The 16,152-nt window shown below is 40.5% G+C and overlaps 1 protein-coding gene across 1 annotated transcript in view; it reads left to right on the top strand.

The window, feature by feature from the left end:
• LOC105230331 (uncharacterized) overlaps positions 1-16,152 on the top strand; it is a 104,318-nt gene that overhangs the window by 32,635 nt on the left and 55,531 nt on the right. The window contains exons 2-3 of the mRNA XM_029551969.2: positions 7,983-9,798; positions 15,135-15,481. Coding sequence (XP_029407829.2) covers positions 8,379-9,798; positions 15,135-15,481 — 1,767 coding nt within the window. The 5' untranslated portion in view covers positions 7,983-8,378. The remainder of the gene's footprint in view (positions 1-7,982; positions 9,799-15,134; positions 15,482-16,152) is intronic.

The following is a 16,152-nucleotide window of genomic DNA, read 5'->3' as shown; positions in this document are numbered from 1 at the left end:
CTGTTGAATACATCAGTATTTGTGGAAATTCGATCACACTTTCTCGAAAACATCAATCGATACTTCCTGCAGTCTTTGTTTCTGGCTTCCTCGGCTTTCTTTGAAAGCATTCCTATTGGTAATACGGCATTATATCCTTACCATGCATTAGTACTTTGTGCACAGTAACAGGATTATAAAACCAACTATAATTTTGTACGAACAGTTTCGCAGTGTCCGACGTATGTATATAATTTAAATTTGTCACTATCAATTTTTTCGCCACATGTAATTATTTGAAGAATTATCCTGAATCGATCGATAAGGTCTTCATTGACGCCAGTAATATCCGCAACCATTTGTGGGTTTAAAAAAAAAGCCTTGACGTGTTCCCGTCGTTAGAAGTTCCATGTTGAACAAAATCAACTCGCAACAGCATTTTATCTTTAAAGGCCGCTTGTATTTTTAATTTATTTTGTATTTTAATTTCTTTGTTTTGGAAGGTTGCAGCCCATTTCTGAAATGGTAAATTATAAGAAGGAGAATGCATTCCATAAACTTGATTCTAGCATGTAAGGATCTAAGTTGTTCATTTCAGTAGGTTTCGCTCCACAAATGTAGCATACTGCTGCTGCAGTAGTATGTGTCACTATCTGAGCGGTTTTACCATCCAGCATTGTAAAAAGGAGCTTGTGTAATACATTAATTTCCTTGCCCTTTACATGAGAGCCTGAAAGTATACTACATTTTTTGTCTTATTGACCATTTGTATGAAATATTGGAAGTGACTTTTGAAATTAAAATCGATGTTACTAAAAGGGACGGTAATTGGCGGTTGTTTTTTTTTTTTTAATTGAAAGTACAGACTCGGAACTTTCATTTTTTTATAGTAAGAGGGCTAAGCAAGGCAAAGCACATAAAGTTTTTTTCCATCAAAAAATGAAATGTTGATATTTTTTAGTATAATTTTTGAAAAATTATAAAATTTAGCTTACTTTGCCAATTGCAATAAAATTTTTTTTTATAAACAAGTAGGTGTAGTAGTATTTTCACTAAAAAATAAAAGAAAAGCCATAGCTGTAAACTTACACACAAAAAAAATTCTTTATTTGGACAATAATTTTAATCTGATTTTATTGAATAACTTTCCGTCGACTTCTGTTAGATTTTTTAACTATAAAATTTCACTTTTTATAAAAAACCTTGTTGAATTTTTCTTATCCAAATATTTCTTTACAAAACAAAATCATTAAAGTTTTGAAATTGGAAAGTGGAAAAATCCTATTTTTTCCGCCGAAATGCCACTGCGCGTCGCCGAAAGCTTTGTATGTTTAGGTAGGTTAAGGATTTTGATACAATTTATATATTTCTGTAAGTCAAAGATTTGGTTTTTGTCTTTTATTGGAATTAATTGATAAAACGACCACGCATAAACTCTAGAAATGCCAGCATCCAATTTGGTGGCTTTAGGACAGTATTCTGTGTGAAATATAACTAAAATGGTTGCCACCATATGCATATTTTTTTTTTAAATAAGCATGTATTGAGAAATACCTTCAAAAATTGTCGTAGAAGTTTAAAGGTGGCCACACTTATGATTTTACGCTATTAATCTATATTTTTGCCAAGGGTTACTAAAGACAAACAAAAAAAATACTACACAAAGCATTTTAGGAAATGTTTCATGAAATGCTCAGAAAATAATATTTTCGCAAAATAATTTGCTTCTCGCAAAACAATAATCCGGCAGTTTCAATTAAATTTTCCCTTTGCACGGCAGCAAATCAATACAATTTGAAAAAATCGCTTCCATTATTGCTTATACAAAGGCACTAAAACCTTGCAGAAAGCTGCTATATACATTTTAAAAATAAAATTTCATCACAAACTCTAAATCAATTTGCTTGCTGGTAATGTACATATGTAATTTATACTAAGTGGATCTACATACAGACATTCACCAATAAACGACAGTGCCCGTACATGTGTGCTCGTATGTGGAAACGAAGTAAACAACAAGATTACGAAAAGGAGGAAATCGTATGTAAATTCTAAGATTTGTCTCAGCATTTTACTGTTACACACATACATATAATATTTATACATTTATGCAAATAGGTTTTCTCTTTACTCGCAGCTTACAATTTGAAAGCAAGTGATAGAAACGATGCAAAAAAATATGAATGAACACTGAAAGGCTGAGATAACACTCTAGTATTTTCGGAATGATTTGCACGAATGACGAAAGCAGTTTTGCTTTACTCAAATCTGTCGCTTTGTTCATATATGATTGCTTTTCAAAGATTTGGAATTTAACTGAAATTCATTGAAATTTGAATAGTTTAAAATGCTTGTTATATTCAAATAATAAGAGAGTGCATTGCAATTCTTCAAATTAATATAAATAATCTAGAACATTTATGAAGTTTTGTATTTTACGTAGCTAACACAAGTTGGATGCGTCAGGGCGTATGAGTAACATTGCGTGTTGTACAATTTTATTAATTTGTTTAAGATATATTCTTAGGATAAATACAATAATAATGACATAACCTAACATTTTATGAATGAAATGGAACATCTATTCTGATCAGTGACTTTTGAGCTGTTATCGCATGGAATAAGCTTTTTTATGCTTTGGACAGCCATTCGCGGGTCATTTTTAGAATCCTGCAGGTGAGAGATGCCATGTAGAGGTATTTTAGCAGCTATTTTGTAGATCAGTAATAAAAAACGTTGACTTTGGCCGCATTGAAGTTGTAACACTTTTAACAGGTGCATTTATTACAGCATAAAGGGATTAAATTTTATATTTATCTTTTTCCTTGATTAGTTTACATGGCAGCTCTATGCTACAGCGGTTCGATTTTTTTTTCGAAGATTCTAGCGCTGCAGTGAATTAAAATCAATGCCGAATTTCGTGAAGATACATTGACAAATAAAAAATTATGACATCAAGGACTTGAGTTCGATCGGTCAGTTTACATGACAACTATATGCTATAGTGAGCCTATCTGAACAATTTCCTCGGAGGTTGCATTATTGCTTTAGACAATCATCCATGCCAAATTTCATAAAGATATTTTGTGAAATGATAAATTTGTTCATACAAGCACTTGATTCCGATCGTTCAGTTTATACGGCAGCTATGTGTTATAGTGGTCCGATATCTGCAGTTCCGACAAATTAGCAGCTTCTTGGAGAAAAAATTACTTGTGAAAAATTTCTGGTCAATATCTCAAAACTATACAGGCGGACAAACTGAGGGGCATGGCTTAATCGACTCAGCTCATCATGCTAATCAATTATAAATATACTTTGTAAGTTTTCCGAGTGTGGAGGGTGGAGTCATATGTATGTATAAGTTCACGCAAGTGAGAAAAGTTCTCTAAAAGTTCTCTGATCACCTTTTACGTTGGAGTGACCAGAAACAATTCTTTTACATATGACTCAAGTAGTTTATTACTTTTAGACCAAGTATCTTCTTTGTAGCCTAAGACCATCCGATCGAAGGCGTACTAAAGCGAGAAGGCGAAATATTCCCTACACAAGGTTTTGCGCTGGGTTTGGGACCCGTCACGTAAAAAAACGCAATGAAAATACACCAACTGCCTCGGATGAGAGACCCTTCTTTTGATGACGACCACAGAAAACGAAACAAGGATTATGATTTGAGGGCACGTCCCTTAATTGGGAAGGTGCCGCTGCCCAGCTGGTTGATGACCTCGTTAGAGTGAAGGCTGACATTACCGCCGTCCAAGAAATGCGATGGACGGGACAAGGACTGAGGCCAGTAGTTCCTTGTGGCATTTACTACAGTGGCCATATAAAATAACGCAAGTACTAGATTCCAGCATAAGAAAATTCATCAAGCCACCACCAACCAAATCGATCACGGAATAGACGGAAGACACGTCTCCAGTGTTTTAGATATGCGTGCGATCCGAGGTCCTAACATCCACTCGAACCACTATCTTGTTGCAGCCAAGATTCGCGCCCGCCTCTGTGCAGTAAAAAACGCACGCCAACAAACACAAGGAAGGTTCGACGTCGAGAAGCTGCAACCACAACAGACAACCGAACGATTTTCTACTCGGCTCGCATTCCTGCTCTCTGAGAGCACTCGTCAACAACTCGGTATAAGGGAACTGTGGGGTGGCATTTCAAACTCCTTACGTACAGCTGCAACCGAAACCATTAGTTTTCGGAAAGTGCAAAAGAGCAGCTATTACGACGAAGAGTGCCGTGTCGCAGCGGAGAGAAAACAGGCTGCCTACCTCGCAACGTTACGATCGACCACAACACGTGCGGGATGGGATAGATACCGAGAGTTGAAGAGGGAACCGAGACGCATTTGCAGACAGAAAAAGAAAGAGGCCGAAATGCATGAAGAGCTTGACAAGCTGGCCCATAGGGGTAATGCTCGACAGAACAGAAGGTTTCAAGACCGGAGCATACTCATGTAGAGCCCCCAAAGGTGATCTAGCGACCGGTGCCCAAAGCATACTAAAATTATGGAGGAGCCTGCTGAATGGCAGTGAAAGTACAACGCCAGGAGAAGGCGAACCCGATTCCCCAATCCACGACGATGGAGCAGACGTTCCATTGCCCGACCATGAAGAAGTTCGAATAGTAATTACCCGCCTGAAGAACTACTAAGCGGCGGGGGCACACACCTCCTCTTCGTCGATGTCTGAATTTGGTATCCCCGCAAAACTAATACGGCTGTGTGAACTGACGTTGAGCAACACCAAAAGCTCCGTAAGGATCGGATAGAACCTCTCCGAGCCGTTCGATACCAAACGAGATTTCAGACAAGGCGACTCCCTATCGTGCGATTTCTTCAACCTACAGCTGGAGAAAATAATTAGAACTGCAAAACTTAATCGAGCAGGTACAATCTTTTATAAGAGTGTACACTTACTGGCGTATGCCGATGGTACTGATATCATCGGTCTCAACATCCGCGCCGTTAGTCCTGCTTTCTCCAGACTGGACAAGGAAGAAAAGCAAATGGGTCTGGCAGTGAACGAGGGCAAGACAAAATATCCCCTGTCATCAAACAAACAGTCGTCGCATTCGCGACTTGGCTCTCACGTCCCTGTTAACAGACATAACTTTGAAGTCGTAGATAATAAACACCACCAACAATGTCAGCCTGTAAATTCAACGCAGGATAACACTTGCCAAAAGGTACTACTTCGGACTGAGTAGGCAATTGAGAAGTAAAGTCCCCTCTCGACGAACAAAAAAATAAACTCTATAAGTCACTCACATTTCCCTTCCCGCTATATGGTGCAGAGGCTTGGACGATGACAAAGGACGAGAGAAAGGTTCTGCGAAAGATTTATGGTCCTTTGTGCGTTGGCCAGGGCAAATATCGCAATCGATGGAACGATGAGCTGTATGAGATATACGACGACATTGACATGGTTCAGCGAATTAAAAGACAGCGGCTACGCTGGCTAGGTCATGTTGTCCGGATGGATGAAAACACTCCGGCTCTGAAAGTATTCGATGCAGTACCCGCCGGGGGAAGCAGAGGTAAAGGAAGACCTCCACTCCATTGGAAGGACCAAGTGGAAAAGGACCTGGCTTCACTTGGAATATCCAATTGGCGCCACCTAGCGAAAAGAAGAAACGACTGACGCGCTGTTGTTAACTCGGCTATAAGCGCGTAGTAGCGTTGATTGACGGCAGCGTTAATCCGGATTAACTGCATTAATCGGGATTAATTCAGGAGTTAGTAAAGATAACTCCGTTGCTAACTCCCAATTAATCCCCAAATTTTTAGAGGGTTAGTTGCATTTTCGTTGGCAACATTGTTAAAAATGGCCAATTTTTATCTAATATGAATGTAAAACAAGCAACATTGACAGCTGTTTATCAAATTTTCAATAACAAAGCAAGAATTTTTATGTTATGATGCTATGATGCAGTTTATAAATAACGTGTTGATATGTTTTTGTAATAAAAAATGGTTTTGTAAAAATTGGTCTGCTAACAATAGCTATATTAATCTGCCATCAATTTTCATTGAAAATATTATAAAAATGACAATCAGATGTTTACGAGAATTCCAAACTCGCATAGCTGCCGTCTGTCACCTACAAATTTGGATCTGATTAAGTGCGCAGTTAATCCGGATTAACACTGGCGTCTGTCAAGACTACAAGCGGTGTCTACGCCAATAATTAAGAAGAACAAGGTTTCCGAGTACAATCTTTATTTATTCTTTATATTTTATCACAACCTAAAGTACTCGAATCTAAGGCATTATTATATGCTTCTATATCAAGTTGCGAACAAACTTGTCAAAAGGACATACATTTTTTCCTTAAACATACTGACCAACATTGTGCTTAACAATTTATCAAATTAAAACCCATAAATTTTTCTTTTGCTTTATAAAATATACTTTCATTTCCGGAGAGTATATATATCTCCTACTTTTTCTTAAGAGTTCAACAGTAAAAACAAATAAAAATACTTCACGATCAAATTAAGTTGCTTCGCGCAAACTTTAGGGTTGCAAGCGAAGCCAATTAGTGGAAATTAAAAAAAGAAAAGCCGTAAAGTGGCAAAAGAAAACTGAAAGTTCAGCGAAAACGCTTGGCTTATTAAACTTCAGCAAAGTTAAAAATATAAAGAAGGCTGCTTTTTTACTGTTTACTTCATCCTTATTAAAATTTCAATGGTTTTAAAATAACGCAACTTTTTCTATAATAATTATAATTACACCAAGGTCTTTGCGTGTGCGTTACTTAAGGCTACAGCTAATTTATTCAAGTGCAAAGTTTAAAAACGCCTACAAAAATACCATCAAACAAAATGAGAGCAAATAGATAATGCTTTTTCCATTTCCTTATTTTGACTGCCAGCAAAGTTGGTTAGCTGATATTACATATAGTATAATACAAAAGCAACAAGTAATAAGCGCATATTTTCGCAACAATTGTAAAGAGCAATTCAGCTTAAAATTTCGATTAAAGCAACCCACAAAATTATGCAGCACAAATAACGGCATGCGAATCTGAATCTAGCACTGCTTGCAAATTCTCAGCGTTCATTTACTTTTAGTCCTTCTTAATTTTAGCTACGCTGATTTTTCACATTTTTTTCCTTTTATTTTTTGTTCTTTTCGGTATGTTCGTTTGAATTTTTTGCACAACTTCGTTCACTTCATTTGACTGCAGTGTTGGTGTTGTTTTTATTTTTGCTTGCCGAGCGCAATTATGGAAATTCTCTTCACAACAAGCGCAGACAAGGAAACGGCCGCATAATCAGCGAAATAACAGCAACCAAAAGGTAGAAAAAGAATGAGAGCGGAATAAAAAAAAAGAATCATAAAAGAAGCAGCTCAGTGGGCAGGTAAGAGCGCATCAAAGTGTAAAACTCAAACAATTCAGATGCCAAGTGGAGAGAAATTTCATCAGTGACAACCACAAATGCCGTGAATATTTTTAACGCGTACTACAAATGCTAAAATGCAGTAGCCAAGGAAAGGCTAGCATCAAAAAAAAAAAAAATACCCTTTGCGTAAACAATGTTCTCTATTACCAAATTTCATATATATATCTATCTAGGAGCATATCGCATCCAGAATTTCATGCCATATCACTTTTGAGTATTTTACCACATAAAAATAAAAAGGGTAGGCGAGGGCAAGTCACTCTTTTTGTGGCATCCTCCAGTGCATGTTACCGTCAGGAATAATCTCTACAATAATCTTAGTCCAGATTTAAGTTTGGATACTTTCGCACCCTGCTATATCTTTAGCCAATCTGAGTAAGTGAAATGTAAAATGATAGTGAGATCAAAATAAGACGTTTGCCTATTGTCATTTTTACTTACTCACTTAATCTCAAGTATTCCGATAGGCACTATATATACAAACAACTTTTTAATCTATCTATACTGGAAGATATACACTCAATTTATAGCTGTTAAGAAAGCCGTCTATAATGTATTAAAAAGAAGTATTTTATCTTTCAATTTTGCAGTCTCTTCCAACCATGTGCCAAACAGGATGAATAATATAGCCAAATATATAATGAACATGCTGAACAAAAACACACATGCAAGTTTTTGTTTAAAATTTATTTTCTGGTGTGGAAAATTATAGTGATGTCGACTGTGAACGCAAATGATGAAACCTTCAACAAAAGAAAGTACAATTGCAAAAACGCGCATTTCCATTGCATAGCCACAGGCGCATGGCGCTGATGTGAAAATTTCTCAAAAAAATATGCGTTGAAAGACACTTTCGTCAGTGCACAACAACATAGCAATTGAAGTCACAAAAAATTATATACAACAAAAACAACAACAATAATAAAGGCTTAATTCACAAGCTTGAATACATGCTGAATGCGCCTTTCGTCGGTGTCGTCGCCTAAATGAAGTTAACAATCTGTCAAATTGGTAAATTATTTCTGCTGCTGACAGCTTTCTTCCTACTCCTCGATTCCCAACAGTTAGTGGGTGTGCATTGTACCACCGAAAAAGTTGCCATTGAACGTTTGAATGCATCGGCTGCTGACACCATAGGTGAGCTGACAACGGTAGCTGCAATAAGACAGGCACAAAAAACCACAACCGCAAACGTGACAGCTGTCAGGGCAGCAGTGATAGCCGATAAGGTGTGTAAGCAAAATAACAAAAAAAGCAACAACAAGAAAAGCGGATCCTCTGAGGTTTGCGTTGAAGAGCAAAGTCAACCGCAAGAAAAGGAAGAGTTGGCAGCACTTGAAGAGCCGCACACGATAACGGAGTACACTACAACAACAAAAGCTTCCAGCACCAAACGAGACCACTTGCTGCATGCCCCACGTATTGGACACCCAATTGTCGGAGAATTAATGAGCACAGTGGAGTCAGGTCGTGTGCAACAGTTCCGCGCTGAGGCACAAGATGTGGCGCAAACACAACACAAATTAATTACAGCAACACCAACAACGCAGTCAACGGCGGCTGCAGCGCCTACAGCAACTGTGGCAACCACAAAACTGCAGAGTGTTGGAGAACGCTCAGGTGGACAAAATGTTGCAAATATTGACTCGACAACAGAGCGACAAAATCGCCAAAGAATGGCATATAGTGCGCAACAACAACGTGTGCGGCAATTACAGCGGACTGAGCAGGCAAGTGAACACCAACAACCAGAGCAGCAACAACGCCGAGCAGAGCAAAAACATCGACCGCGACAGCAATTTGACACAACACGGCAGCCATTAGCAACAAAAGCAACAGCAGAAACACGCACAACAACAACAACGCTTAGCGGAAGTCTTGCACGCGCTCACTTATACTCCGAAATGAAGAAGTCGCCAAAGTTTTCAACCAAAATGTCGCAGCAACAGCTGTCAACTCCACTCCAACAGCAGCGACGAAAGTCAGCAAATAAGGAGAACGAGCCAAAAAGACAACTACAACAAAAACACGCAAGACCGGAGATACGCAAGCAGCGCAAGCCAAAGCCACTTGAAGGAAGACAACAACAAAAACTACTACAACATGTGGCGCAAGAACAATTATCGACTTTAAAGCCACTGCGAGCACAAAAGCGCCAACCGCAACCAAATGAAACGGAACGGCGGCAGCGAGTGGACGAACAGCTGCAACAGGATGCTCAGCACGTCCCCGAACACGAACCGCTGCGACAACAACAGCATACCGGCGTACGCCAGCAACATGTGGGCGTTTTAATACCATCCCGCATTTTGGACGTGTTGCATGTACAGCAGGGCTTTTACAATTTTCTGGATTTCTTTCATGTCAATCTGCAAAATGTCAGTGTCGATTTTCTACGTGATGACGGTAAGTACCGCAACATGATTCACATACCAACATGCACATTTCTACTACCGTTATTTTGCAAATAAGCGAGCAACAAATTCGTACAGGACGCTTCACATAGGAATTATTGTACTTTTCACCAGAATAGTTTTGATAATTGTTCAACTTAGCGATTTCAGGCACAACAGGGTTTTTTAGGGGTATTATTTAGGTTATATTAGCATACTGCACCAAGATGAGTGCCGGTCTTGCTTAACATTTGTTAAGTTAACATTAGGGATGCAAAAAATGCTATAATAGAAAGTTATTTTACAGTTCTTGCTGGTTTATAACGGCAACTGAGAACTCTTCAACACATTAGGCAAGCTCATTTACTCCACTGGCAACCAAGACAGTGCTATATCCTGGAACTATCTGAATCTGATTTAATAACTGAACTGAGTGGCACCAAGTATCCGATTTATGATATTTATTTTAGGCGACGGTCTGGATATATCAGCGATAGTAGAAACTTATGCGCGGTGGGCTCTGTCTCTCATTCTCTGAGTTTAGTATTGATGGTAGTATTGATTATAGTTCTTGTTGTGCGGGAAAAAAAATTTTAACGGTCAGTAGGCATATATTCTGTCATTTTTATCCGATCTAAGATACATGCAATTAATCCGTTAAACTTAACCTACTCCCAACTCAAGACAATCCCACGGAACCACCGGCTTAGTATTACTACGTAGGAGGGACAAGAAGTCACCGAATATGTTGAAAAATTCTCAGTTTTGTCATTATGAAGGCTGACGCTTCGCTGATATGAGTGTCTTTAAATTATTGACTGTAAAGGATGGAGTCATGTGTAGAAGTTCACGCAAGTGAGGAAAGTTCTCTGATCGCCATTCACTTGGGAGTGGCCAGAAACGATTCTTTTACATATGACTCAAGCAGCTCACGACTTCCGGTCTTTGACCAAGTATCCTCTGGGTAGCCTAAGAACATCCGTTTGAAGGCGAGCTAAAGTGAGAAGGCGAAAAATCCCCTGCATAGGGTTGTGCGCTGGGTTTGGGACCCGCCACGTAAAAACCTCCCCCAATGAAAAACAACACACAGCCTCGGATGAGAGACCCCCCTTTTGATGACGACCATGGCAAACGAAATAAGGACTATGATTTGAGGGCATGCACCTGGAATGTCCGGTCCCTTAATTGGGAAGGTGCCGCTGCCCAGCTGGTAGATGTCCTCGGAAAGATAAAGGCTGACATCACCGCCGTCCAAGAAATGCGATGGACGGGACAAGGACAGAAACGAGTAGGTCCTTGTGACATTTACTACAGTGGCCATATAAAGGAGCGCAAGTTTGGTGTTGGATTCGTGGTGGGAGAGAGACTCCGTCGCCGAGTACTATCATTCACTCCGGAGAATGAACGTCTAGCCACAATCCGCATCAAAGCGAGGTTCTTCAACATATCGCTGATTTGCGCCCACGCAAAGATGCCCTTTATGAGTGCTTGGAGCGCACTTATGAGAGATGCCCCCGCCACGATGTCAAAATCGTGCTTGGCGACTTCAACGCCAGGGTGGGCAAAGAAGGTATCTTTGGCACTACGGTCGGTAAATTCAGCCTCCACGAGGAAACATCCCCAAATGGGTTGAGGCTGATCGACTTCGCCGGGGCCCGAAATATGGTTATCTGTAGTACTAGATTCCAGCATAAGAAGATACATCAAGCTACCTGGCTGTCTCCGGATCGAAAAACCACCAACCAGATCGATCATGTTGTGATAGACGGAAGACACGTCTCCAGTGTTTTAGATGTGCGTGCGCTCCGAGGACCTAACATTGACTCGGACCACTATATTGTTGCAGCCAAAATTCGCACCCGCCTCTGTGCAGCAAAAAACGCACGCCAACAAACACAAGGACGGTTCGACGTCGAGAAGCTGCAATCACAACAGACAGCCGAACGATTTTCTACTCGGCTTGCACTCCTGCTCTCTGAGAGCACTCGTCAACAACTTGGTATAAGGGAACTGTGGGATGGCATTTCAAACTCCTTACGTACAGCTGCAACCGAAACCATTGGTTTTCGGAAAGTGCAAAAGAACAGCTGGTACGACGAGGAGTGCCGTGTCGCAGCGGAGAGAAAACAGGCTGCCTACCTCGCAACGTTACGATCGACCACAACACGTGCGGGATGGGACAGATACCGAGAGTTGAAGAGGGAAGCGAGACGCATTTGCAGACAAAAGAAAAAAGAGGCCGAAATGCGTGAGTACGAACAGCTTGATAAGCTGGCCGACAGGGGTAATGCTCGAAAATTCTACGAGAAAATGCGGCGGCTTACAGAAGGTTTCAAGACCGGAGCATACTCCTGTAGAACCCCCAAAGGTGATCTAGCCACCGATGCCCAGAGCATACTTAGATTATGGAGGGAACACTTCTCCAGCCTGCTGAATGGCAGTGAAAGCACAACACCAGGAGAAGACGAACCCGATTCCCCAATCGATGACGATGGAGCAGACGTTCCATTGCCCGACCATGAAGAAGTTTGAATAGCAATTGCCCGACCGAAAAACAACAAAGCGGCAGGGGCCGACGGATTGCCGGCCGAGCTATTCAAACACGGTGGCGAAGAACTGATAAGGAGCATGCATCAGCTTCTTTGCAAAATATGGTCGGATGAAAGCATGCCCAACGATTGGAATTTAAGTGTGCTATGCCCAATCCATAAAAAAGGAGACCCCACAATCTGCGCCAACTACCGTGGGATAAGCCTCCTCAACATCGCATACAAGGTTCTATCGAGCGTATTGTGTGAAAGATTAAAGCCCACCGTCAACAAACTGATTGGACCTTATCAGTGTGGCTTCAGACCTGGTAAATCAACAACCGACCAGATATTCACCATGCGCCAAATCTTGGAAAAGACCCGTGAAAGGAGAATCGACACTCACCACCTATTCGTCGATTTCAAAGCTGCTTTCGACAGCACGAAAAGGAGCTGCCTTTATGCCGCGATGTCTGAATTTGGTATCCCCTAAAAACTAATACGGCTGTGTAAACTGACGTTGAGTAGTACCAAAAGCTCCGTCACGATCGGGAAGGACCTCTCCGAGCCGTTCGATACCAAACGAGGTTTCAGACAAGGCGACTCCCTATCGTGCGACTTTTTCAATCTGCTGCTGGAGAAAATTATTAGAGCTGCAGAACTGAACCGAGCAGGTACAATCTTTTATAAGAGTGTACAGCTGCTGGCGTATGCCGATGATATTGATATCATCGGTCTCAACACCCGCGTCGTTAGTTCTGCTTTCTCCAGACTGAACAAGGAAGCAACGCAAATGGGTCTGGCTGTGAACGAGGGCAAGACGAAATATCTCCTGTCATCAAACAAACAGTCGTCGCACTCGCGACTTGGCCCTCACGTCACTATTGATAGTCATAACTTTGAAATTGTAGATAATTTCGTCTATTTAGGAAACAGCATTAACACCACCAACAATGTCAGCCTGGAAATCCAACGCAGGATTACTCTTGCCAACAGGTGCTACTTCGGACTGAGTAGGCAATTGAAAAGTAAAGTCCTCTTTCGACGAACAAAAGCCAAACTCCATAAGTCGCTCATAATTCTCGTCCTGCTATATGGTGCAGAGGCTTGGACGATGACAACAACCGATGAGTCGACGTTGCGAGTTTTCGAGAGAAAAGTTCTGCGAAAGATGCATGGTCCTTTGCGCGTTGGCCACGGCGAATATCGCATTCGATGGAACGATGAGCTGTACGAGATATACGACGACATCGACATAGTTCAGCGAATTAAAAGACAGCGGCTACGCTGGCTAGGTCATGTTGTCCGGATGGATGAAAACACTCCAGCTCTGAAAGTATTCGACGCAGTACCCGCCGCGGGAAGCAGAGGAAGAGGAAGACCTCCACTCCGGTGGAAGGACCAAGTGGAGAAGGACCTGGCCTCGCTTGGAATATCCAATTGGCGCCACGTAGCGAAGAGGAGAAACGACTGGCGCGCTGTTGTTGACTCGGCTATAATCGCGTAAGCGGTGACTACGCCAGTAAAGAAGAAGAAGTAAAACTACCACCGAGTGTGGTTTTTTCCTCGTATTTGAAAACCGAGGGCAATAAAATAATGCTTGTTCAGAGTCTTATATATACTCTGTACACATCGGACAATTTGAACTAATGTCGTTGTGTAATCTAAAAAGGCAGCTTCTAAAGCACTCATATTCACTACGTATTTGGGTCAGATGAAAATCTAGGTGCCCTGTCTATCCACGAGTGGATGTCCAACATAAGTCGGTGGGTCCAGCGCCCTTTGGAAGGAGAACTCAACCTCTCCTGCCACATTTTAGTGCTCTTGTTCCTCTCCGTTTTCTTTGCCGATACTGTGTTAGGTGCTGATACCTGATATTAACACTCGAGTTTATCTCTTTGGATGTCAATGGGGTTATGCAATTATTTGTTTGGCATACACTTCTATATTCATTGCCTGTATCCATACTGGTATTGCGTACTGTATTACGGAACTCATTACTTATCGCTGGCTGGAACGCACACAGCCTCTATTGGTCATCATGTTTGCTCTACCGGAAGAATACTTCAGGTGTTCCTTAAATTTTAATTTTGAATCCAATATTACCTTCAGATACTTCAGCTCTATTCATTCTTCTAGCTTCCTGGTGCTATGAGTAAAACTTCGGTTTCGTGCTCCGCCAGTTCCAGACTCGGGGCTGACTCTGCAACTTCGCTTTGTCGCTTGGCATAGGAAATCCGGTCGTATTTCGGGAATAATGTTTCGATGACTTTTCCCATTAAAGATGCATCCTTAGGTTGATGCTGCTTATTTTTAAATCTCAACATAAAGTTTTTGTAAGCAGTTTCCCAAGGGTCAAGGTTTGCATCTTCACAGAGCTTCTCAATAAATCTCTGTTAACTCTATTTAGTTGTTGGTAAAAATCCCCAAAAACTTTGAACAAAACATATGCTGCGACTTCATCTACAATTTTAACGCCTTTGAATACTTTTACGACCGAATATATTAAATTTTTAAAACCACAACAAAAAATATAAAATACATATTTTCACATTAAAATTTACTCAAGCATAAACTGACAAAATATGCTACTTATTTTCGGCATGGTGGTGCGGCAACATTCAAAATAATTATCCTTTTGCGCTGACAAAATTTATACAGTTTATAAAATATATAAGTTTTTTAACACCCTCAATAAACATTTCACTTCACACTCGTAAAAAAGATTATACGCATAAATTTTAACGCTTATGTATTTATCTTTACCTTTCTCTTTCAACTGATTTCTGTGGCATGAACACGCGCACACACATGAACGCAGATTTAAGTGGCTTCATTAAATTGCTCGAACAACCGAAATATACAACTGTGGTGAAAACCTTAAATACCGGGATTAATCTCGCTGACGAAGAGCAGCCGCTGAATGGAAAATCATCAGCAGCAACAGCAACAGCGGCAACACGGCCAAGTCAGCGGCAATCACATCAACAGCAATCTGTAGCACCGGCACAGATTAATAATGCAACAGCGGCTTTCTCGAAGGTTGGCGAAATGAAAAAGTCATCAACGTCAAGTAATGCGCCACTTGTCGCCTACTGTCACTTGGCCGAGCAGCTGTCACGAGATTTTAATAAAACAGTACTCGTTTGGCCGTGTCCGCGAATGAAGGTGAGTAAAAGAAGGTCATAATAGCTTTGTATATTCCACATACTTACATACATTCAGGCTTGGTTTGTGGCTTTGCGCAGGCAGCAAGTGGAAAGATCATTTGTTATGAAACTTTATTATTTTTGTTTTGCTTTGTTGTTCTTATAAAGTGTACAAGATGCAAGAAATAATTATTTATTATTATTTTTAATAATGCTGCGTCTACACCTGGATATTTGGTTGATTGGTGTTCTGCTATAAAGTGTTTATAGTTTACATATATTACGATTATTTTCCAAATAGCTTATGCACTTTTAGAGCTAGCTCGCTCATAACTATAACTAACTCGGTAGCATATAAGTGATTTTTTGAGGTTAGGATTTTCATGCATTAGTATTTGACAGATCACGTGGGATTTCAGACATAGATGCTCAGTATGCTTTGACATTTCATCATGAATAGACTTACTAACGAGCAACGCTTGCAAATCATTGAATTTTATATTTTGAGGGAAAACTTCGGACAACAATTCATCTCAAGAAATGGACCCGTAAGTTGGCCACCAAGATCATGCGATTTAACGCCTTTAGACTATTTTTTGTGGGGCTACGTCAAGTCTAAAGTCTACAGAAATGTAAATGTCATGAACCAATCTAACGTTTCAAATAAACCGATGAGATTTTTGCAAATTT

Source organism: Bactrocera dorsalis, chromosome 2 (genome assembly GCF_023373825.1).
Source record: "Bactrocera dorsalis isolate Fly_Bdor chromosome 2, ASM2337382v1, whole genome shotgun sequence".
In the NCBI taxonomy this organism is placed as follows: Eukaryota; Metazoa; Arthropoda; class Insecta; order Diptera; family Tephritidae; genus Bactrocera; species Bactrocera dorsalis.
This window is presented reverse-complemented; position numbering and strand designations above follow the sequence as displayed.